The sequence below is a fragment of the Glycine max genome, chromosome 4 (genome assembly GCF_000004515.6).
Source record: "Glycine max cultivar Williams 82 chromosome 4, Glycine_max_v4.0, whole genome shotgun sequence".
NCBI classification, from domain to species: Eukaryota; Viridiplantae; Streptophyta; class Magnoliopsida; order Fabales; family Fabaceae; genus Glycine; species Glycine max.
The window spans coordinates 5,386,640-5,411,119 of record NC_016091.4 but is presented as its reverse complement, the minus strand read 5'-3'; the positions used below and the strand labels follow the sequence as shown (position 1 = coordinate 5,411,119).

The 24,480-nt window shown below is 29.4% G+C and overlaps 3 protein-coding genes across 6 annotated transcripts; all 3 read left to right on the top strand.

Annotated features, from left to right (window-relative positions):
- Nucleotides 1-1,960: 1,960 nt before the first annotated feature.
- LOC100820527 (uncharacterized vacuolar membrane protein YML018C) lies at nt 1,961-7,399 on the top strand. 2 transcript variants are annotated; one of them, XM_003522514.5, is made up of 8 exons: nt 1,961-2,469; nt 2,913-3,308; nt 3,629-3,843; nt 5,092-5,159; nt 5,243-5,344; nt 5,508-5,625; nt 5,703-5,838; nt 7,050-7,399. In XM_003522514.5, the coding sequence occupies exons 1-8, from the start codon at nt 2,389-2,391 to the stop codon at nt 7,110-7,112; spliced, it is 1,179 nt and encodes a 392-aa protein (XP_003522562.1). In that variant the 5' UTR covers nt 1,961-2,388; the 3' UTR covers nt 7,113-7,399. The 2 variants fall into 2 exon arrangements, with proteins under 2 accessions (XP_003522562.1, XP_006578137.1); XM_006578074.4 differs by having other exon boundaries at nt 2,142-2,469; nt 5,089-5,159.
- Nucleotides 7,400-9,836: 2,437 nt separating this feature from the next.
- LOC100816780 (ER membrane protein complex subunit 7 homolog) lies at nt 9,837-12,933 on the top strand. Its single transcript, XM_003522508.5, has 7 exons — nt 9,837-10,068; nt 10,154-10,197; nt 11,006-11,114; nt 11,309-11,372; nt 11,479-11,595; nt 11,701-11,809; nt 12,517-12,933. The coding sequence occupies exons 1-7, from the start codon at nt 9,977-9,979 to the stop codon at nt 12,609-12,611; spliced, it is 630 nt and encodes a 209-aa protein (XP_003522556.1). The 5' UTR covers nt 9,837-9,976; the 3' UTR covers nt 12,612-12,933.
- A 1,538-nt stretch (nt 12,934-14,471) lies between these two features.
- LOC100777971 (cysteine--tRNA ligase, chloroplastic/mitochondrial) lies at nt 14,472-19,331 on the top strand. 3 transcript variants are annotated; one of them, XM_006578072.4, is made up of 9 exons: nt 14,472-14,910; nt 15,008-15,071; nt 15,855-16,016; nt 16,233-16,403; nt 16,552-16,833; nt 16,979-17,104; nt 17,286-17,483; nt 17,955-18,056; nt 18,841-19,331. In XM_006578072.4, the coding sequence occupies exons 1-9, from the start codon at nt 14,546-14,548 to the stop codon at nt 19,063-19,065; spliced, it is 1,695 nt and encodes a 564-aa protein (XP_006578135.1). In that variant the 5' UTR covers nt 14,472-14,545; the 3' UTR covers nt 19,066-19,331. The 3 variants fall into 3 exon arrangements, with proteins under 3 accessions (XP_006578135.1, XP_006578136.1, XP_025983969.1); XM_006578073.4 differs by having other exon boundaries at nt 15,004-15,071; XM_026128184.2 differs by lacking the exon at nt 14,472-14,910 and having other exon boundaries at nt 15,002-15,071; nt 15,824-16,016.
- Nucleotides 19,332-24,480: the final 5,149 nt, after the last annotated feature.

Sequence of the window (24,480 nt, the reverse complement as noted above, 5' to 3'; positions counted from 1 at the left end):
AATTAGTTTTTGAGTTTTTCTTATTTAAATTTTATCTTAATATAATTTTTTATATTTTAGTAACTTCATAAAGAACGCATATATCAAACATGAATAAACAGGAAGCATTTCCATTTATACAAGTATTTAAGAATTAACCATTGAAAATTCTTCCTGGCCCTGCATATCTGAATCAAACAATAATATAATTTTTCTACGTTGTTATTTTCATTAAAAATAAACTAATTTCATTAGTGTGCTGCGATTTCAGCAAATAATAAATGAAAATAACTTTGATGACTCATCTTAACCCTAAACGTTGTTATTTTCATTTAACAATTATAGCAAATCGCAGTACACTAATTGAGCAACATTTAGAGAAGTGCTAAGTATAGTATGATCAAGCTACAATGCATTTTTAGATATTAAAATATGTTGCAACTTTCTTTTTGAATTAAATTTTTATTTTATGCTCACTTAACTACCATAATCTTTATTTTTCCCACACAGAAATTCATAGATTTAGTTATTTGTTTTTCAAAACATGATGCTCATGTCACAAGAAACAATCACAAAACCAATTAAAAGTATTATAATATAAATAAATATTTACCATTTAGGTCGATTTTCTAAATATCAACCGCAAATTAAATCAAGCTGTTCGATTTACCCAAAAATCAATTAAAGAAAATATAAAAAATATAAGTTTGGTTCAATTTTTTATTTTTTTATTTTAGACTAATTTTGATTTGAACACCATCGCCTACGGTGGTAATTTCAATCGTACATGATGTCGGCAATAAGAAAAATGACAAACTCCTCCTAAAAGATATAAAAATTTAATAAGATGTAATCAGGATTAATTTTTAAGTCTTGATGCTTTTTGTGTTAGAAAATTATTTCTGCACATAAAAAAGGTTTTAATATATACTTACGATTTAGATAATTTAAATATACATTTTATTCAGTTTAATAATTTAAAAATAATTTTATCATAATTAGTTTTACATAAATATAAAATAAATGACTTATAAGTTCTAATACATGGGAGTTTTTAATTGATAATTTTTATTATTAAGTCTCTTTCTAATGTGAAAATGTTAAGTTTATTAACTTTACGTGCTTATATCCAAGTTAGACAAAAGAAAAGTTGAAACAAGAAGTTTATAAATTAATTCTTATTGCTTTAATTTTTTTTATTTTTCTGTATAAGTATTTTTAGTTTATCCATAACTATATATATAAAGAGAATAATATATTGTACGTGGTGTACATATTTTTATGTTTCTTATTCATAAGTTATTATTTTATTTTTATAATTATTTTTACATACCATCTACTGACTTCTATTATTTTTTCTTTTTATTTTAAAAAAATAAAAATAAATAACAGACACGGAACCCCTATTTTCTCCTAATTATATATAAAAAAGAAAACTTAAAAATTGTTGCTGTTTCCGTCGCAAGCCAAGCTTTCATGTTCATAATCGATTGAATGGCATCTCATTTTCACCTGTCATTGGCCAGCCACTATCAATGCAACTTCCAAGTAACCGACACAGCTAGGATAGTTTTTTTTTTTTTTTTAATTACTTTCTCTGTTTCAAAATAATAATTGTCAAAAGTTAAATAATTTATACAAAATAAAATAATAAATAAATGAAAAAATTAATAAGTTTACAAAATTAAATTATATTATAGTTAATTTATTTATAAATTTTATTGTTAATTATTAATATTATAAGAGATATAAATGAAAAAAAATTATATTATATTAAAAATTTAAAATGATAATTATTTTATATTACACAATAATTATATTGAGATGTAAGTACAATTTAGGTGTAATTTTGTGTAAATTAATATACTAGTATATCTTAAACATATGATGAAGTTTTTGTTCCAACTTAACAACTTAACTAAAAATTTTAAATTCTGAGTCCCGAGTATATATTAAATTGTTGAAGGAAATTTTTTACCTTAACCATAATCCTTTCAGGTCGAACAGGATTTCCTACTTACAAAGATACATCATTTTAGGAAAAAAAAAAGGAAGAAGTTTTTGTTGTTAATTTTTGGAATTGGGAAGAAGGTAGTACTATTAATAATTTAATACTATTCAACAACAACAAAAATTAATACTAGTACCGTGTTGGAATGGGGGTATCAAGTAACAGGTGAAGAAAATTTAATTAAGGTATTAAGAAACAAATAAGAAAGGAACTTAATTTTAACGTTTCCCTCTGAGGATTGCTTTGGCTTTTTCTGCGGTTACAGGAATCCACCACCCACCACACCCAACCTCTGTTGTGTTGTGTTGTGTGTCTTCTTTATTCTATCGCTAGAATAAGATCTGGTTGGAAAATTGGTGTTGAAGTGTACGGATCTGGTAGTTTCTCTTGTTTGTGGGATGGGGTGGAGATACAACGCTGGTTTGTTCCTCATAGTCACTGTCGTTATTATTTGGGTCACCTCCGCCGAAGTTACCCAGGTACGTAACACATTTATATTCTTATGCGATTCCTAGTTGAATGTGGCCAAATAATTATTCCTAGTCCTATCTCACAATCAAGTTAATGTTTGACTTGATCTGACTTTATGTTCAAAGTTCATAATTCAATCAGGTAATCATACACCAATAGTTAGCCCAAAGTGTGAGGGTTGTCCCTCACTTATATATTTTAATGTGAGATTATTTTTAGCCGACGTGGGACTTAAATTATTTCTAACAAAAATCTATGATTCATATTTCATTATCTGCACATGGGGAGATCTTATTTTCTTCATACTTCAAACACCCTTGTTGTTTGAATCCTGCTTGAGGGGTATCTTAGTAATAGTATCTATTTAATATTTTTACATTATCATGCAACAATGTCAGCATCCAAGTTTTATACCTCTGAATGATTTTCTGAACAATTTTTTTCTCAACAGGATATTTTTACCGATTATAAGCAGCCATTTGCAGTAACATATCTTGGAGCTTCTCTTATGGTAGTTTACCTCCCAATAGCATTCATCAAGGACTGGTTCTGTAACTTACTTAAATCCCGCTCCTCTAAAAGTGGTAAAAATGCAGAATGCGTGGATGAGTTTTCTGTCAGGATTAGCTCTCCTCTCAAAAGCAATGGAGTGCATAAAAACTTTGAACTGGAACTGGGGAGTGTGAATCGGAAAGATAGTGATTTAGACCTTTCAACACTTGCAGAAGTAAAGCCATTAGTAGCTAAATATAATGATAATACTGTGCTGAAGGTGGAGAGACAACTTACTGGGAAGGAAGTTGCTGCTTATGGATTTTACATTGCACCTATCTGGTTTATAACAGAGGTAACTGCAGAGTAATATATGTTGTTATTTTCTTTTGTCCTTCAAGAAAAAAGAAGAAGCTTGATTATCTGTCCTAAAAAGTTGCCATGAGTCTATGAGTTGACAAGGTTTGAAATTATATTAGATTTTATCAGTTAAACTCATAGATAGATGTCTCCTTCCACAATAACTGTCATGGTAGCTGGTTTCTTTTTCTTACAAATTGAATGCTTTTAACTGTTGCAAAATTAATATTTTTTCTTCAAGTTGTTATACACATCATTTATTTTGATTTTGCTTTCAGAAGTGGTTCTTTATTAATTTTCTTCCGTTGCTTTCAGTATCTATCAAACGCTGCCCTTGCACGAACAAGTGTTGCAAGTACAACAGTGTTATCATCAACTTCAGGACTTTTCACTCTTTTCATTGGTGCATTTATGGGTCAAGACTCTTTAAATGTAGCAAAAGTAGTTGCTGTCTTAGTCAGCATGGCAGGGGTTGTCATGACAACGCTGGGGAAAACTTGGGCTGCAGATGAATCACAATTAAGTGATGCGTAAGCTTTTACTTGGCCTTTGATGGTCAAATCACATTTATCACATTTTCAAGTTTTAACGATTAGTGGTCAGTTAGTTAAATTAATGTGTAATGTAGAAGGAGCTAGTCCACATTCATCCTACTTTAAAATTTTGGCTCTGCAAATCCTCTTCTCTTTCATACAATAAAAGATAATGAAAAGAGAAAAAAATTGCTCTGGATTGCATAAAATTAAAATTGTCATTTTTGTTGACTAGTATATAGTTGAAGAACTGGTATATGTTGAGCCCCCTGCCCTGCCCTCCTCCTAAAAAAATAAAGCTTAAATAAATCATTGTTGAATGTTGATGAAGCTTTCACAGTATTTTGGCTGAACATTCTTGAAGTGTTTAAACTTCCTCATATCTTTATCTTTGCATAAATTCCACGTGCAGCCCTCGTTTTTCCCCTGTCGTTATGATGTAGAGGAGGGGCCAAATCCTTAAATTGGAATTAATAGGAGAGGAGAACCTTGGCTGTAGCTGAAAATTTCTTGTCCCATACACAGCCAATGAGAATTTCTTTCCTCTGTCAGTGTCATCCCATAGGGTTGGAAAGAGCAGTCCAGTTGTACCTAACATGGGTGTATAACTAAATTCTGATTCCAATTTCAAAGATGAAAAGATATCATACGATGGATGGACTCAAAATCCTGTGAGTTAATTGTATATTACTAAGTCAGCCTGAACTCTCTGCACTAATCACTGCTGCTAGTTGCATGATTTTTTTCAATGGCTTATATAATATTATTGGTTGCCACTACAAATAGAACACAAGAGAAAACATTATAGTACAAAACAATAAATCATGACTCATATCTTCAATTTTGATTCTATCATTTATTAATAATTACCTGAAAGTTACATTGAGTAAGTAAACAAAATTCTCATAAATAATTCATGTAAAAATGACAAGAAAATCATTGAGGTGCAAAATATAATTTCAATTGGTCCTTCTTTGTCCTACTTTGCATTTCTTCAAAATCTATCTCTTTCTGTGTATGTTCAGTGGTACAACACTAAAGATAATTACTTAAATCATATTGCAGAGCCTTAGGGAGTCATGTTCTTGTCTTTCATGATATTTACATTATCCTAGGATACTATAGGATAGGATGTCATCAGGACTGTTTTTATAACTGAGATTGATGTCTTGTAAATAAATATATCATTACCAGCTTGTTCTTGCTTTTTTTGGGACATTGACAGTTGATATTTGTGTTCAGCAGTGGAAAGCACTCTTTAGTTGGAGATCTTTTTGGAATTCTCTCAGCTATGTCATACGGTCTATTTACAGGTTAAGCAATGTCCTGTCTATTCTGTTTTTATCAGATAATTTAGATAGATCATGACCACTTCTTCAACTCATTACTACTGCAGTTCTTCTTAAGAAGTTTTCTGGTGAAGAAGGAGAAAGGGTTGATGTGCAAAAGCTGTTTGGGTATATTGGATTGTTTACACTTGTAGCATTGTGGTGGCTCAGTAAGTCTTAGCTTTTTCATGCTTCTGTAGTCACTCATCAATGCCAAATAAATGAGGTTTTATGAGCACACTACTTTTTTGTGCTCATTTATAAGTCAAGCATGTAAAATTTATACATTGCTACACTGAACAGATTGCTAATTCTCTTTTATACTTCCCTCAGTCTGGCCATTGATGGCCTTAGGAATTGAACCCAAATTTACCATTCCCCACTCTGCTAAAGTGGACGAAGTGGTTCTTGCAAATGGATTTATTGGAAGCGTACTTTCAGACTACTTCTGGTACATGAAAAGCCTTATTAATTAAAACAATTGCAATTACTCAAAATCTTATCTGATATTTTGTTTCATCTATCCAGGGCACTTTGTGTTGTATGGACTACTCCTCTTGTGGCCACTTTGGGTATGTCACTCACCATTCCTCTCGCTATGGTGGCTGACATGGTAATTCATGGTCGGCATTATTCAGCAGTATACATTCTTGGCTCAGTTCAGGTACTTTTATCTCTAAAGAATTAAAGATATCAGCTACTTGACTTTTTTTTTCAGTTGGTACCTGACTACCTGCGGGAGGTTCTTGTTTCTACTTGGCCAAATGAAAAAAAATTAAATATATATGCATAAAAAAGGGTCATATTTGCCTCTTGGTGTTATGATCGTCCTTGCAGTTCAATATCTGTTCAAATAATTTCTGTCTTGTTTTCCTGCTTGTTTGTTTGGGCATGTCCATGCTTATGAGTTGTTTGGGGGCATGTTTTTGGGGGATTGCCTGTTCTTGGTCCTGTCCTTTAGAAATTGTTGTGGATAATATATTGTTAAAATATCATCCTTGTGTTTTTAATTTGTTTGTCAAGTAACTTAAGAAAGTGGATTTCATCAAATAAACCCCCATTTTCATCTCCAATCTTGGCATGCATTGCCATATTAATCCTTACACTACAGAAACATAAATACAAGTCCTCGACCTATGCTTTTGTCCGTCAATTTTGTCCTCCATGTGTGCTTTTGTTTGATACAAGTCCCTAAACATAAGACCCTCATTAGGAACTAATGTGACTAACAAAAATGAGATCAAAGGACTTAATTTGTCTCTTTAGCTTATGATGAGACACAAGCCAAGATTAAGGACCAAGTTAGGGATGAAAATGGGGGTTTCCTTGGATTTCATCAATGGTGCAGAGTATATACAGCAGCTTTGCTGATAACTTATATCTGCCAGAGACTTGGCTCACCATGTTTAGTGGAATCTTGCATCCTAACCATGGTTTTTCCATGAGTAATTTGGATTTATTGCATGGATCATAGTTTCTCAATTTCTCTGCAAGTCAAGTTAAAGAAAAAGGCAATTTTCCAATCATTGACTCAAACCCATTGTTATGGATTAACTTGTAATTTGCAATGTTATTGAAAGAGGTTTTTTTTTTTTTAAATAAAAAAAGGCATTTTTCTTCCAAAATTAATCAAAACTGAAAACCCATGAATGGTTGGGGCGGGAGGGGGTTTGAAAACTGAAAAGGCGAGATCAACATAAAAGAGTGATCATTATTATTTTGTTTGACCTTATGCATGCCAATTCTTGTGTCATTCTGCTATAAATTAAACATGAAGAACTGGGAAATTTTGTCCACCGATGTACTAACTATTGACTGATGGAGACGAATCATTTTCAACAATGTTCACATATTAATGTTGGAATTGATCTGCAGGTATTTGCAGGGTTTGTAATTGCTAATCTATCAGATCGGTTGACGAAGATGTTGAGATTGTAGCATATTGTTTTCTATATTAATTTTTTCCACAATTGATTCTTTGTTCGGTCCATCATCCGTCCATTGTTCGGTGCTGTACCATGAGACAATGTATATCCTAAATCAATGCGCTGATTGGGTGCTATATTTTTTTTGTGTGTATATGATTCTAGAGTGAGCTTTATGTTGTATTCATTATAGGTTTTGAGCTATTAGCCATGGATCAGATGGATGTAAAGAAGATTTTTTTACATTTGTGTATGCAATATTTTTTTCTCATATAATTCAAGATTCTTTTCTTTTCTTTATTTTAGATATGCTACGATGTACCTCATTTCTCATGCAATGAGTTCCTGCCATTTGTGGTGCATATATTAATGTAAACATAACCTGCTTAAAAATTTGGTTAAAGAATGAATATTTCTTTCGATCTTTTAAAGATATATAAATATATAATTTTAGTTCTTTAATCTCACATGTTTGTCATTAAATTAGTTTTTAAAATGTAATTAAGTTGCTTCTTGAAAGCAGTGTTATCAGAATTAGATTGATATTAGGTCAATGCATTTCTGGTTGAATTGTATAAATTAGTATATATAATTTGTGAATTTTATATTAAAAATATTGTATATAACTTACATTTATCATAACAAAATAAAATAAAGACCGGTGTAAAACTAATATTATTTTGAAGTGGATCGTGTAAAATTACAAATCTGGCGAACATAATAAGTGTTATTAAATTATATATAGCAATGAAGAGGGTTTTTTTTTTTTTCCTGTACAAATAGCAGAAAAGAGTTTACTATAGGGGAGGTAACAACCCAAATTGAATTATTGTATTAAAAATGTTCTTAGATATTTATTGGCCTATACAATATTGAAAAGTATTAAAAACAAAAAAATATATATTAAAAAGTACTAAATTTACATTTATTTCATGTATGCATTATCATCATAGGATTTAAACAATAATTCACTATGTATAAAAAATAGATAGTTTTGTATAAAATCTTAAATTTAAATCTTATTATCATTTTTTTTTATTTAGACTACATGTATTTTTTACTAGAAATAATCATATTCGGATAGAACCACTATAAACGATAAGGGTGAAAAATAAAAAGGATCTTGATAATGATCTCTTTTTTTTTTAAAAAAAAATCATTAAGACACTTTTTGTAGTTAATCTTATAAGTACTAATTTATATGTTTCATTAGTTATGAGTTATTAATTTTTTTGAATTATAAATATTTATACATTAAAAAATATTTAATATATAAATATTCTAATTTTATTTTATATTTTTTATTTAAAATAGTTTACATATTTTTATCTTACCAATTTATAATTAAATTTCATAAATTATTTACAGAAATTATTTTTTAAATTTATTTTAATATAAAATTACTTTTACTCTAATTATACAAATCAATATAATTGCATCAATTAATATGTAAATTATACATATGTAAATTATTTTATTTTAATAATATAAATTAAAAAAAAATTAATATTTAATATTTTAGAAAACCTACACGTTAATATTTTCCTTTTAACTAGAGAAAATTATTTAGTAAATAATTTTTTTAATATCAATTATATAAATCGAGAAAATCACATAAATTAATATGTAAATTATTTATATAAATTATTTTATGTAATTTATAAAAATTATGTACATTTATTTGTGTATATAAATAATATAATTTTTTAATTATAAAAAGTATTAAATTTTAATTTTTTAGATCATTTAAATATTGTTTTAAATTTACGTTATTTGCATAAATTACATAAGATAGTTAGTTAAAAAAAATTGACTAATGAATTTTAAGGACAAATAAATTATAATAAATAAAAACATTTTTTTATTAATTTATATTAAAATAAATTTTATAATAAATATAAATACATGTAAAATTAAAATTAAAATATATTTTAAATATTTTTTTAATTTATAAATTTTTATAACTAGAAAAAATTAATAACTCTTGACTGATTATATTTGTAAAAATAATGTTTATAATATCAACTAAACAAAGCAAGTATTCTAAGAATTTATTATTTTGTCTTGAAACAAAAGATCATAACTTTTTCTCCTACTAATTTTTATTTTATTTTATTCAGTTTATTTAACTCCTTGTCATGTAACTATCATATTAATGACCTATATAGACATAAAATGAGTCCTAATATGTCACATTAAAATCAAATAATGATCAATCAACCAAATGAACAAAATTGCTTATTCTAAAAAAATAAGAAAACAAAATATTTTGTTTTAAAAATAAATAAACTATAAAATCACTAGTTGAAAATTATAGAAGAAATAAAATTATAATTTATTCTTACTATTGTAACAAAAAATATTTCTTTTATTTCATAGACATACGATAGATAATGTACCAAAAGAAAAAGAGACATCCCATAAAATTGGAATGATACCAAAAATAATTTTTGATTAATTAATAAGGTAAAAACTTTTTATATGGATATGAATATGAATAATATAAAACTATTAAAGTCTTAAAAGAAACCAATCAAATGAGTTGATATTAAACTTTGCATATCTTTATACACTAAAATAAAAAACAGAGATTTCTTTTCTTAAAAAAAAAGGGGGAATGGATCATAATCTTTCACGGGGTGAAATCCTAATTTTTCAATAAATTTGATTAATATCATATATTTTTATTACAAAGTGAAAGTATAAAAGGATTAACTAGTGAACAATTTAATCACCAAAAAAACTACTAGTGAGGGATCGCAAGGGAGTGTTTTGGTGCGGGTTAAAATGCAACGATAACTGTTGAAATAGAAAAAAGAAAAACAGTGTTTTGGTGTAGCTGAGAAAACAGGTTTAAATCACCTCTGAATTTCTGCTATGGCTTCAACCAGATCAGTCTTTCTTCTTCTTTTCATTCAATTGTGCTTCTCACTTCTACCCTTGTCATTCGCTCAATCCCCCGCCACCGGGTATCAATTCGCTATTCCGTAAACCCTAGTTTCACTATGCTTTCTGTTTTCTATTGACCTTAGTTTTAACGAATGTAATCTCCAGGTCTACCGAAGGTTACACCATTTATGGTCGAGTGAAGATCCCCAGTAAGTTCTTAGTTTTACTTCAATTTCTTTTTATTAATTCAAATCCCGATAATAGTTTAATGTGTAGTTCGTTCAATTTTAGATGAATAAAAACTATTGAACTTCGATCTGTAAATGAAGCGTGTGCTTGTTGTGATGTCTAAGGCTAATACACGATAGGACAATGTAGGTTGTGCCGGGTCATCAAAATTAATTTTTGGATAGTAGTTGTGACTTGTTCTTATGAATTTACCAGAATTGTGTGTGCTAATCGAAATTTATCTGGTTTGAAATCTTTTTCTGGTTATATTTTTTCTTCTGTCATCTCCAACATTTTTTTTCCTTGCACAGCATGATCTTTTCTTTTCTTTTTCTTTTAAAAAAATCTTGTAAAGACAAACACACCTCATTTTACTTGACAACAAATCTTGTCATTTTTAGGATGTGAAATTTAATGCGGCAAGAGCTTAAAAATTTCATCTGAATTAATAATGTGGATGGGTTAAAAAGCTTGTTGGTTGCTTTCATCAGTTGCTTTGATGGACTATATTCAAACAGTTTTAATAGGAAGATAGAATTCTGAACCTGTTACTGTCTGTGGTCATTGAAAAGGTATGTCTCATGGTGTTTAGTGAAGTCAAATTTAGCAAGGTTTTAGGAAAGTCAATGGTTTGGTTACCTGAAGGTTGAAATGGCAAAATTTAATTGTTTATTATCCTTGATGCATACTGTTTGGTGCATATCTGTTCTCTGACTGCACACGGGTTCGCTATAGCAGCATAGCCTATAAATTTGATTGTATAATGGTATTGGTAAATCCTTTTGGCAGGTGTGGGAACAAAAGATTATATTCTTCCTGGAAAAATTTCAAATGTCAAAGTCATACTCAATGGTGGTCAAAGAGTTACTTTTCTGAGGCCTGATGGATATTTCTCATTGTATCCTTTCATGTGCAACTTAATTTCTACAATTCTACTTCTGTTTTATTTGCATGATGACTGTTTTGGGGATATTAAGCCCTATTTAATTGTATCTCTCCTCATCTTCTTGTTCTTGATTTTAAGAAGTTGTAGTTAATGCTGGCAAATCATTGTTAAGAGATGATCTAATTCCTTAACGTGTATGCTTTAAGCCACAATGTTCCTGCAGGGACACATCTAATTGAAGTGGCTGCCATAGGCTATTTCTTTTCTCCGGTGGATACTCAACCTTAAAATTACATCTCAAGTCTTTTCCCCTAATATATTTTTGTTTTCTATGCATGCTCATTTATTAAGTTGTTGTGTTCATTATGAAAAAAAGGTACGAGTTGATGTAAGTGCCAGACACCATGGCAAAATTCAGGCAGCCCTGACAGAAAATAGGAGGGGGCTAAGTGAGTTTGTCTTGGAGCCATTGAAGGATGAACAATATTTTGAGGTTGGTTTAGACTTACAAAGTTCCTGTTTGTGTTCCCTTGTTCCCCTCCCTTTCCTTCAAATTATTGTCCGAATGTCCACATGGTGTTATCTTGTTTTGCTACAGGTTAGGGAGCCATTCTCTATTATGTCCATTGTGAAAAGTCCAATGGGTCTGATGATGGGATTTATGCTGATTGTTGTCTTCCTCATGCCCAAATTAATGGAGAACATGGGTATGCTTTCTAAAATTCATCTGCAAACTTTTCTCATTTTCTGGGTCTATCTTTTTTGCATGTCTATATAAATATGGCTGTGCTTTCTCAGTTTCTCAGTTTCTCTGTCTCTCCATTCTCAAAGAAAACTTTTCTCGCCTAATGTTTTCTTATTATTGAGTGATTTGGGTCATAATTGAATACTTTGCAATCCTTCATGAACTTTGCTATTTTATGTGAATACATTATACATGTTAAAAAAATCAGCCATGAATTATGCATCTTTAGCATTTTTGGATGAATTTCATGGTGAGAAATTATCAATTAATTTTTCACGGTGAAGGTAACGCAACAAATAGTTGCTTTTACTTTTTCATGGTATCACCATGATTTTGTGAGGTAGAATTGATTCTTGTGTGTTATGTTATCCAATAACACTCTTTTTGGGTTTCTACTAATTTTTTCATGCATGGTTATCAAACTTGATGAGTTTATGAAGAAAAACTTGTTAACCTATCATTAACTCCCAGTTGATGAAAACTCATAAACTAGGAAAAATGATGAAAATATTGTTCAACTTTACTCTTGATGTCGTCATTTGATTTGCTTGTTTCATAGACAATCTGCTGAATGATAGTTGTTTCATATTGTATGGACTTATAAAGCAGCATATTATGCTACTCTTTTGCATAAAATGTGCTGATGGCATTGTATTTTCGTGGAAACAGATCCAGAAGAAATGAGGCGTGCACAAGAAGAAATGAGAAATCAAGGAGTTCCATCTTTAGCAAGCCTGTTACCCGGTGCTGCAAGAAGCAACTAGGTGTACTAGTAAAGGAAAACCATTGAGCAAGTTGGTTACCCCAAGCAGGAGCTGAAAAAATATGGCATACGATGATTGGAGAATTTTCTTGTGACAAATTGATGCCGATGGAAATCTTTTGATTATTTATGTTGTGGATTATAAAAAATTTGAAATTTCTGATAGAGAGGTTTATATGTTTGATTTGAACAGTGGGGAGTAGGCAGAACTCGTCAATGTTGATAACCATGCACTGATGGATAATTTTTTTTTGGTTTACTTGTAGAAACTGTTAATTTCCACTTTTGGTCCTTTTGCTTGAAAAAGGAATTGATTTATGATCTGTTTTGGCTGCATTGCTCTAGTTAGTTTTCTTCTTCAATCTATGTTTATTATTATTATTATTATATTATTTGATAGATAAACAATCCTACTGAGTTCAATTTTCAGAACTTGGTACCAAAGAGAGGAACAGAACTGTAGTAATTTGGAATTGAGGTGATGTTTTTCTAAACTCTAGAAATTTAGATTGATGGGCTATAAACTTCCAAACCCTGAAATAGCCGTTTAATTGAAATAGCCTTTGGTTCTATCCATGACTATCAAAATATTGAGTTAACTCATTAACTTTCATGAGTTTACGAGTTCACTTCTTTTCTGTGAGTTAAGTCGTGTGTAAATTCTTTTTTTTAGTATACTCTGGGTAGACTCTATAAATTTTAAATAAATTCGACAAATTCTCAAGTTCACCACTGAGTCAACAAGTCTGCAAGTTAAAAAAATTAAATCAAAATGTAAATTATTTTGGATTGTTTTCTGTTTCTTTAGTATTCAATATATCTTCATTTAGTGTGTCGTTTTCGAATAAAAAATTTTCACATTTAATAACATCAAACCCTTGTAGTTAAATTATTCACTTGGTCCCTATAATTTCACGATTCCTACCTTTTAGTCTCTATAGTTTGAAAGTAATATTTTTACTTCCTATCATTTATATTTTAATTTTCTTTTAGTCCTTATAGTTTAAAAGTGGTCTTTTTAGTCTTTATAGTTTGTATTTTAATTTTTTTTAGTCCTTATAATTTAAAAGTGATCTTTTTAGTTCATATAATTTATATTTTAATTACTTTTTAATCCTTACTATAAAAAAATATATAAAAATAATTAACTACAAATTAGTTATAAATTATCAACTATTTCTTATTACAAATTATCTTATGATAAATTAGTTACAAATTACTTGCTAATATTTTTGTAGTTAATTATAATTAATAATATTACTCATATTTTGATGGTAAAAACTAAAAGTGAATTAAAATATAAAATATAGGAATTAAAAATATCACTTTTAAACTATAATGACTAAAAGAGAATTAAAATATAAATTATAAGGACTAAAATGTTCACTTTCAAATTATAGGGACTAAAAAAAAATTAAAATATAAATTATAGGGACTAAAAAAATTACTTTCAAATTATAAGGACTAAAATGTGTAAATGATGAAATTATAGGGATCAAATGAATAATTAAACTTTTTTTTATTATATTGTTGAAATGTTTAATCAATATGTTATTTATAGACATTTTGTTATTATTTTAAAAATTAGTTAATATTTTTTTTTGTTAAATAGCTAATAAAATTGATTCAATAAAAATTCAACAAACTTTATTAGGACATATTTTTATTGAAATTGACTTTTAACTTATGCATAACAAATTTTAATGATAATAAAAATTGAATAGAGAAACAAATTTTACTATATTTGACACAAATAAATAACTTTTGGTTTGATAGTTTATCTTTAGTTTTTGAAAAGAATTTTATTTTTAAATTTTTAAGATTCTAAAAATATCCATGTACCCAAGAAAAAAGAAGGAAGAAGCTCCTCTGAAGTGTCTGGCAGTGGTGTACGCTAATAAATAAACGATAACGTTATTTGGCTGTGAATTTGGGATGAGCTGGTCCGGTGCAAAAATGGGTACGGTGTCTCTTCTCAAGTGCTACAGACCCTTTTTCTCTATGCTTTTCCCTCACTCCGCTCCACCCAGACTCCACGCCGCCATCTTCAGGAGCAAAAACTTTTCTTTTTGCGCCACCTCGTCCCCGCCGTTGACGGCGGAGAAGGGTTGCGGCAAATCCGACGCCGAGTGTCCCACCTTGCCGGAGGTGTGGCTGCACAACACCATGAGTAGGACGAAGGAACTCTTCAAACCCAAAGTGGAATCCAAAGTGGGAATGTACGTGTGCGGCGTCACCGCTTATGATCTTAGCCATATTGGACACGCTCGCGTATACGTCAATTTCGACCTTCTTTACAGGTTTCTCTATTCTCTTCACACACATTTCATTCAATTCGACCATACCCTCCTTTTCCTCATTGGTTTTCCTTTTCTGCTCGGTTTGGCAATTAGGCAGATACTTTAAGCATTTGGGATTTGAAGTCTGTTATGTTCGCAATTTCACTGACGTAGATGACAAGGTCAGTCACTGTCTATTTAGTGTTTACTCTGTGCCCCTTTGTACTTTTCAATTTTAATAAGCACTGTTAACGGTTCTTTGTAATCTTAAATATACTAATGGGCGTCGTTGAGGTGTTTTCCTTCGTTATTTTGTAATGCATACTTCACCTTATTACTTGGCTCCTGTTTCAATAACTTCTTTCTATGCTTTCATTAGGTTCAGGCGTTAAGCTTTTGTCTTGTTGAAAATATTAATAGCTTGACAGCTAAAGAAGAAATAAAAATCTTCAAAGTTATATTTTTGGAACTTGGTAGTTGGTACTTCTTGTTGTAACTTTACACTGAGTAGAGGATGGTAATAAGGTGAGGAATCTTTGATGGGTTTGAACTAGGGTTCTGTTTGGATAAACTTCTCTGTAAGCACTTATAGGAAAAGAAAATAATAAGATAAAGCAAATTGTATTTTTGTACAATCATCTTAGCTTTTGGAGAAGTTGGATGACGAGAGGGCTTCTATAAAAGTTAAGTATGCTGACTTCAACTTATGGAGAGTCTCAATTCATTTTACCTTTTTTATTTTCTTCTCCTATAAGTGCTTACAGAGAAGTTTATCCAGATAGGAACATTTTCTTGGCTCTTGGCCATTTGCTTGTTACCTATAAATAGTATCTTTTTTATCATTTAGAGTCTAGGGCTTAAGAATTTTTTAATTATACCCATTTGTTACAAATGCAAAGTACCCACTGCTTTTTAATTGGTATTACTATTACAGGATCTTAGCCTGCACTTTTCAAATTATGTAGATAATTGCTAGAGCAAAGGAGTTAGGAGAAGATCCAATCAGTTTGAGCTGGCGCTATTGTGAAGAGTTCTGTCAAGACATGGTAACTCTTAATTGTCTGTCTCCCTCTGTGGAACCAAAGGTCTCAGAGCACATGCCCCAAATCATTGATATGATTGAGAAGGTACCATTGCTGGCAATTTTACTGTGGCATTAAAATGGATGCAAAAAGGTTGATAAAATTCAGACTGTTTTTTCATTTTCAATTTCTAAGGAAGCTTACTTGGACAAGTTATTGGTATATGATTATGAAATGCGTATTATCAATCTCTCTTTTGTTAATCTGCTTAAGAAGTAAGATGTCGATACATTGTTGATCGGTTAACATGCTTGTTGACAGATCCTTAATAATGGGTATGCCTACATTGTTGATGGGGATGTGTACTTTAATGTAGAAAAATTTCCAGAATATGGGAAACTATCTAGTCGAGATCTAGAAGATAATCGAGCTGGTGAGAGGGTTGCAGTTGATTCTAGAAAGAAAAATCCTGCTGATTTTGCTCTTTGGAAGGTATAATATATCAGTATGAATAATGATAACACAAATTTGTTAAATATGTTGATTTCATTATATATTACAAACCAATGATTATTATATTCTTGAAATCTTAATTTAGTTCAGAACTTACTCAATGTGGATTCTTGATGCTATTCTGCAGTCTGCAAAGCCAGGGGAGCCATTTTGGGAGAGTCCCTGGGGTCCTGGAAGACCTGGGTGGCATATTGAATGCAGTGCCATGAGTGCAGCTTATCTTGGTTACTCTTTTGATATCCATGGTGGAGGAATCGACCTTGTGTTTCCTCACCATGAGAATGAAATTGCTCAGAGTTGTGCTGCATGTAAGAAAAGTGATATAAGTATATGGATGCACAATGGTTTTGTCACCATTGACTCTGTGAAAATGTCAAAATCTTTGGGGAATTTTTTCACAATACGTCAGGTGAGACATTCCTGATGGTTTAAACTTACCCTGTTTGAGTCTAATAAAAACTATAAGTCAATACATTAAGGACCCACAGTTTCTATTTGTTGATGGTTACCATTCCAAGGGTTACATTCTGATGCAATAAACATTGTTTTATTAGGTTATAGACGTTTACCATCCACTGGCCTTGAGATATTTTTTGATGAGCGCACATTATCGATCTCCTATTAACTACTCAAATATACAGCTCGAAAGTGCTTCAGACCGTGTTTTTTATATATATGAGGTACTACTTTCTTCAGAAATTACCTTATTTCTCCTTGATGTGTGTGCTTGCCTGTCCATACAGTTTGCACACTTCATCTTTTATGCATTTGTCTCCTGGATGTTCTTAATTGGGCTTACTTCTTTATTGTATCATTGTATATGTTGTGTGGACATATCTTGAAAGTTTCATGTGTTTGCAGACATTACATGAATGTGAAAGCTTTTTGAATCAGCATGATCAGAGGAAGGATTCCACCCCACCGGATACTTTGGATATTATTGATAAGTTCCACGATGTTTTTTTGACCTCAATGTCGGATGATCTTCACACTCCAGTTGTATTGGCTGGAATGTCTGATCCATTAAAATCAATCAATGATTTGCTGCATGCTCGTAAGGTGCAATATTTTCTCATATGCATCAGAAGTTATTTTTAAGATTGATTTTGAATGAGATCTAGGTTTGGAAATGAATATTTTCACAGTAATTCATCATATTTTTAGTGTGCAATTTTGGTTTTAGTTTAATGTCAATATATTGAACTTCAGGTTTTGGTTATACTTATATCTAACAATCCATCTTGATTCAAGCAAATCTATATTTCAAGTTGTTTACTTGCTAAGTGTTATATGATGCCAATAACCTAATCTTAGCAAAGGTTGAACAAAAGGGTTTTGCGCAGATCTCTTCATGGTTTTGGAGCTCTAAAGATGCTGTCTCTAATTATGTTGTTTCAGAGTTTCAATGCTAGAAATGCATCTTTGAAACTTTATCTTGTGGATGATATAATTTGAATGCTTGACACTTAAACAAATAAAGTATATTTCACATAAATGTTTATAACATTTGCATCTTCATAATCCTCTCAGGGGAAAAAACAACAATTTCGAATCGAATCACTATCAGCTTTGGAGAAGAGCGTCAGGGATGTCCTTACTGTTTTAGGACTTATGCCTGCAAGTTACTCTGAGGTATGAATCCGTTGAAGTGATTGCTTTCTGTCACTGTTTTCTAATTTTTTTGCATGTGAGATATGATATCATACCCAACAATTTTATCGGGAGTACAAATCCCTAATTTATGTGTACTCAACAGAAATTCCATTAAGGAGTGAACATTTATTTCCTTTATCTTTTTATTTGCTGTTGTGTAATTGTTATTTTTTGAACTATTTAAACAATCCTTTTATATGGGATATATATTTGTTTCACATAGATTAACTTCTGCTTCTTCCAGTGTAATACTTATGATTTATTTTCTACATTTTTCTGCTCATCAGTTAAGGATTGGCTCAGTGAATCCTCCCATTTTTTTTAAAAAAAATTCTTGGATTCCCATTCAATTCTGGGATAGTGTTTAAATGGAGGTTCCTAGTGGCATTCTTTTTTGGTACCCCCTGAATTTATTGACCATTGGATTTATCCTCGAGATTAATCCAACAATCAATAATATAGTACTTCCTGCCTATAAAAAAAATTAATATAATATTTCCACCTAGTCTGAAGTTGCTACAGCAATAGACTTTCACAAAATTATCCCTAATGGTACTGTAATATATATAGAACATAACTTGCATGCATAGTTGTTGGGTTTTATATGGATCTTTACAGTGAGCTTGCATAGATCTAGAGTTAAATCTAATTGTGTGAAATGTTAATAGGTTTGAGATTTTGTTTCTCTAAATCTGTGTAACATAATTCATATTCTTCTGCTAAATGCTTAATATTTCTTGTTTGTAACCGTTTTATGCTACAGGTTTTGCAGCAGCTTAAGGTAAAAGCTTTAAAACGTGCAAACTTTACGGAAGAAGAAGTCTTGCAGAAAATTGAAGAACGGGCTACTGCTAGAATGCAAAAGGAGTATGCTAAATCGGATGCAATCAGGAAGGATTTGGCTGTACTTGGTATTACTCTTATGGACAGTCCAAATGGCACAACTTGGAGGCCTGCCATTCCTCTTCCACTTCAAGAGCTGCTCTAAGTCAAGAGTTGTTCAACATCTCCAAAGCAAAACCAAGAAATGTAAGTTACTAGGTTCTGGTATATGGAAATCAATTATAAGGGATGCCACGGGTGTATCTCGCTATCAACTTCTCAGAATGATAAAGGCGACCCCTTCTTAACTCTTGATGCCGTAAAAACATGGATTACAATTTACGTTTTGATAGAGATGTGCTTAGTGTAGTTGTCTTGGTGACCAATATTGAATTTTTTTTTTTTCTTCATATACCGGGCTTTTAACCCCTAGAGTATTCATAGTTTCAACGAATTTGAGTTTCAGATTAATATTAAAATAAATAGTCGCACTATCACTAGAGTAGTGTTATGTTTCTACTTTCTAGAGTAGCTTCGGTTTAATATTGAGAAAGACATTTTTTTTGTGGTGATAATGAATTTTCTGTTGTTTTTTTTTCCTGGATCTTTATTGCTGCTATTAAAGAAATGGACCCCCTATAAAGCTAGATCACGAGAAAGCTGTTGCATTATCTATGATATAATCAGCCGATTGGCTCACAAGAATCAAATTTATAATTGAGGGACTTTGACTTAACCTTTGTAGGTCAAGACGATAGGATTGCTCAAACCATATATAATCAGGGATATTTTGTTCATATTCGGTGTGGATGCACGTGGGTGATGCAAAATTAGAACTGAGATTAAATTGAGTTAAACTCAACTTTAATAATGCATTGTTTAGTTAAAGAGAAAATAACAAGTTGTCTTTTAAATATGAAAATGAATATATATATTCAAATTTCTATTTCTTCTGTTCATTATAAAGGGTATTTTGGTTGCATAACAGTGACAAGTGAAATATTAGCAATCTTAAAAAAGAGCATGCTTGGATTGGATATTAGAAGAATTATTTTTAAAATAAATTGTTCCAAAATAATTTATATTTGAAAGTAATTTTTAAAAATAAATTTAGAAGAATTATTTTTTCTTAGATGGTAAATAAATTGTTTTTTTTAGAACTGAGCTTAATTTTAACATGTAAATAAGTGTTTTAAATCATTTAGAATAATGAGAATATAAATTTTTATATTACTATTCATTCACAGAATACAGTAAATTAAAGATTATTGATTTTAAATTTTATATAATTATAAAAGAGGGGTACTAAGAACATATTCTCAGTCCTTAAAATATAAAGCATACTAGTACTTTTTACATAGCACCGGTGAGGGTGGAAGATAAATGTGTAAAAAATAAAAATAACCATTCTCTTTTCTGCCATGGTATCAGACAGAACACAAGAAGTTACAACTACGAAGGATAAGTACATATGCCTATCACGTAAACAGCTGATAAAGCCAACATATTATCATATCATATGAGGCGGTCCCACACAGACTAGCAAACTCCACCAGCTGTGTCCAAATTCACAAACACGAGAGCAACATCGGCTTTTGTTTTCCTCACGCGCTGCAAGGCACGTGGAAAACAGTTCTATCCAAAACTCGAGGGGATTTTATTTTTAATAACCCGAAGAAAAAAAACTAAATATCCAAATGTTATGCCCTCAATTCTTTGTTTGAAAGTCTCAATTTTTTTTTATTCAAAATTTCATAGACTTCAAATAAAAAATCACGTCTCCAGGATTTTAACACCCCCTCATGAAAAATTTATAGAAAATTAATTTCGATGAAATGGAAAAAGATAGAACGTAATTTAGAACATTTTTAATGATTTTTTAAAATGAGTTTCTTAAATTATTTTTTGTGGTCCCATAATATTTTTTATAATTTTCTCAGGTTCATGTCATTTTACAAAATTCATACACAATTTTACGATAAGAAATTCTAACAAACTTCAAAAAATTCATACTTTTATATTTTTTTTATTCTTACTTAATTATGATGTTGTTATATGTTAGATAAATATTATTTTTTAATACTAAGTTGTTATAAAAGATATAAATCTTATTTTTAAGAAACTTTCTCTCACATATGTTTATTCTAAGGAAAAATAAATTATAAGAAACAATTTATTCACTTAAAAAATCCTTTAAAAAATTTCATTGCAAATGCTCTTAAATTTTTCACACACAATATTATTTAAAAAAAATTCAAAAAACAGAAATAGAGAACTGAGAATTCTGTTCAAAAACAACGATGAATATTAAAAAGACACCATAAACATTGACCCATCTGAAGAGATGGAGTGACAAAATCAGTGTCCTGCAATAATGCTTTTTCATGGTAGCTTCAATAAATATTGATCAATTAATTACAGATATAGTTATGGTATTATTTTTTTATATGCTCAATATATTGATACTTGGTAATTAGATGTATAATATCAAATTAATAGTAATTTTTATAATTTAAAAATAAAAGATTATTTGAATATTTGTATTGTGTACCCACAATTAAAAGCAATAAATAAAAAAACATTAATTTTGAGTGGAATAATAAATTAACCATTATATCCTTAAAATGGGCGAGAAATTTTCTCCTACAACAACACCAAACTTATTTACTTTTTAGTATATAAAAATTGCCTATCTTTAATTGAGACAATCTCAAAGTTTGCCTTTAGCAATTTCGTGACAAATGAAAAGTTTCTTCCCTGCTTCAAGAAACGAAATGTGTAAATGTGAGGAAAGAAATTTAAAACACAAAACATGGAAAAGGACAAAAATAAGAACAATATAAGATGGAAAACAAAAAAGTCTACCAAAGGGGAGGGATACATACCTCAACAACAATGCAAACAAAGATGATGTAGGAAGAGAAAATAACCTAGTTCATGTGACAATAAAAAATTGAAATTGAGTTTATTGAATGAGTAGAAAGTAAAGTGATATAGATTATAGACAATTAGACACTGGACAGAAGAAAAAAAAAAAAAAGGAAGTTGATTCAAAGGCACATGGAGAATGAGCGCATTCAATGAAAAAGAACAAAAATAAATAAGGGTAAATAATCACTTTTATCCCTCAATATGTAATTCGTTTATAAATGCGTCCTTGAAAGATGAAAATACAAAATTTAGTGTCTGAAAGTATAAAAAGTGCGACAAATATGTCCTACCGTTAACTTTCGTCTGTCACCGTTAGTAAAATAGTCTACATGGCACGGAAAGATAAATTTATCACTGAAATGATTATCAACATAAATTGTCAGCATAGAGACATATTTGTCATAATATTTGTTTTACTTTTCGTCTTCCCACTCCGCTGACAAATGTGTCCCTGAAAGATGAAAATACAAAATTTAGTCTTTGAAGGTATAAAAAGTGCAACAAATATATTTGAACGTTAATAATAAATTGTGACTTATTATTATTATTACTATGTGTTTATAATTAACTATTTCTATTCGTTTAATACTTATATAATATATTTTTTAAATTTCCTTTTAATGTATATATTTTTATTATTTTTATTTCCTTATCAAACCTTAATCTTTGATGTTAAAAAAATTATCTTATATCTTGTAATTTTATCAAATTTCACAATTTTAATCTTTAAAATTATTCCATATCACAATTCCAACTTAAGTGCTCTTATATTTAGATTAAAAATAATATGTCAAGAGTTTTGAGTAGAAAAAACACAACCAGTCGTGAGACCAAATTTATTTATTTATTTATTTTTAAAAAAGAATTTAATCAACTATTTTTAAAAAAAAATCTCACAAAATTTAAACTAGATAAAGCTAAAATGGAATTATAAGTCTTTTTCCTTAATCAATAATATATATATATATATATATATATATATATATATATATATATATATATATATATATACCTCAAATATGAAAGAATCCGATAAATTTTATGTGTTTCCATTCGAGACAATACTTATTATACATAATATGAATGAAATGAAAACAATTACTAACAAATAAAGACCCCAAATAAATTTAAATAAAAAATACAATAATGCTTAAACTAATACAGAAGTTAACTTAAAAAAAAAAAAAGATAATACAAAAGTTTATTCTTTGCCTTTGGGATGTAGAGTTATATCTCTTGCTGATTTAGGAGTTACATCGACCTTGCATTCCATTTGAAATACTGTGACACAATATGTAATATAGATTAATAATTAATTGAAGAAAAAAAAATTCAAGAAATAAAAGACTTTCATTTTTTTTAAAATGGTAACTCAATTTTTTTATATCATAAAACTAAAGAATTTTATTTTATTTTGGAAAATAAGTAGTTATATTGATTAATTAAAAAACTAATTAACAATTTGATAGATGGATAAATAGATAGATAATCAAAGTATAAGAGTTCAAATCTTAAGTTGTATTTTACTATTTTTTAATTCCTTTTTTCATAGTTTCTCTCCTATACAATTCATTATCAACGTCCAATATATTTGTTACACTTTTTATACTTTTGGGGACTAAATTTTGCATTTTCATTTTTCAGGGACGTATTTATCAACGGAGTGGGAAGACGAAAAGTAAAAAAAAAATAGTATGACAAATATGAATATGTCCATATGCTGGCAATCCACGTTGTCAATCATTCTAGTGATAAAATTGTCCCTCCACGCCACATAAGTTATTTTATTAACGGTGACGGACGAAAGTTAAGAACATATTTATCGCATTCTTTACACTTTAGATTAAATTTTTTTGTACGCACATTAAAAAACAAAAATGATTATTTACCCAATAAATAAAGAAAAATAGAGGGAGTGAGTTATGGAGGATAAAATTAAAAATATTTAGTAAAAAAAACAAAACTTACTTAAATACGTGTACCAGCATTTAAGAGCAATAAATGTATAGAATTAATTTTGAGTGCAATAATAAATTAGCCATTCTATCTTTATCCCTTGAAATGAGCGGAAAAAAATTGTCATATAGAGACACCAAACTTATTTACTTTTAATATATAAGGATAAGGATAAGAATTAAAATATTGATCAAAGGTAGTAATAAATGTATTTTTTTATGACGTCTATAATTAATTGCATATTTAATAGTAGTAAAAATATTGCACTGTTTGCTATTAATGTAGAATTAAGTTTGATAAAAAATAATAAATAAAAATATTTTCTACTCCAGAAAATGTTTTGATATTATAACATAATATTTGTACTTTATTTTATTGGGTACTTAAATATCTATAAATGTACACGTTGTTTATACTTTAAACAATATAAAAAATTAAAAAATAAATAATACTGTATTAATTAAAAATGATAATAATTAAATTAAAATGTCATTTAAAGACCTTTAAACATCATCATAATCCTACCACAATTCACTCACATTGTGATTCTAACTTTGTCGTTCATTTTTTTAAAGTCTAATGGTTAAAATTAATTATTTATTATAATTATTAGATCTTAATAAAATAAATAATAAAAATGAGAAGTGGTGAATTTGAGTAAGTTGATCTGTTCTCATATATATTTAATTTTTTG

Coding starts and splice junctions, on each gene's coding strand:
- LOC100820527 (XM_006578074.4), top strand. CDS start 2,389: ATGGGGTGGAGATACAACGCTGGTTTGTTCCTCATAGTCACTGTCGTT. Junction 2,470..2,912: donor CCTCCGCCGAAGTTACCCAG/GTACGTAACACA, acceptor TTTTCTCAACAG/GATATTTTTACCGATTATAA. Junction 5,345..5,507: donor TGTAGCATTGTGGTGGCTCA/GTAAGTCTTAGC, acceptor TACTTCCCTCAG/TCTGGCCATTGATGGCCTTA.
- LOC100816780 (XM_003522508.5), top strand. CDS start 9,977: ATGGCTTCAACCAGATCAGTCTTTCTTCTTCTTTTCATTCAATTGTGC. Junction 11,373..11,478: donor TAGGCTATTTCTTTTCTCCG/GTGGATACTCAA, acceptor TATGAAAAAAAG/GTACGAGTTGATGTAAGTGC. Junction 11,810..12,516: donor CAAATTAATGGAGAACATGG/GTATGCTTTCTA, acceptor TCGTGGAAACAG/ATCCAGAAGAAATGAGGCGT.
- LOC100777971 (XM_006578072.4), top strand. CDS start 14,546: ATGAGCTGGTCCGGTGCAAAAATGGGTACGGTGTCTCTTCTCAAGTGC. Junction 16,404..16,551: donor CTGATTTTGCTCTTTGGAAG/GTATAATATATC, acceptor GCTATTCTGCAG/TCTGCAAAGCCAGGGGAGCC. Junction 17,105..17,285: donor GTGTTTTTTATATATATGAG/GTACTACTTTCT, acceptor ATGTGTTTGCAG/ACATTACATGAATGTGAAAG.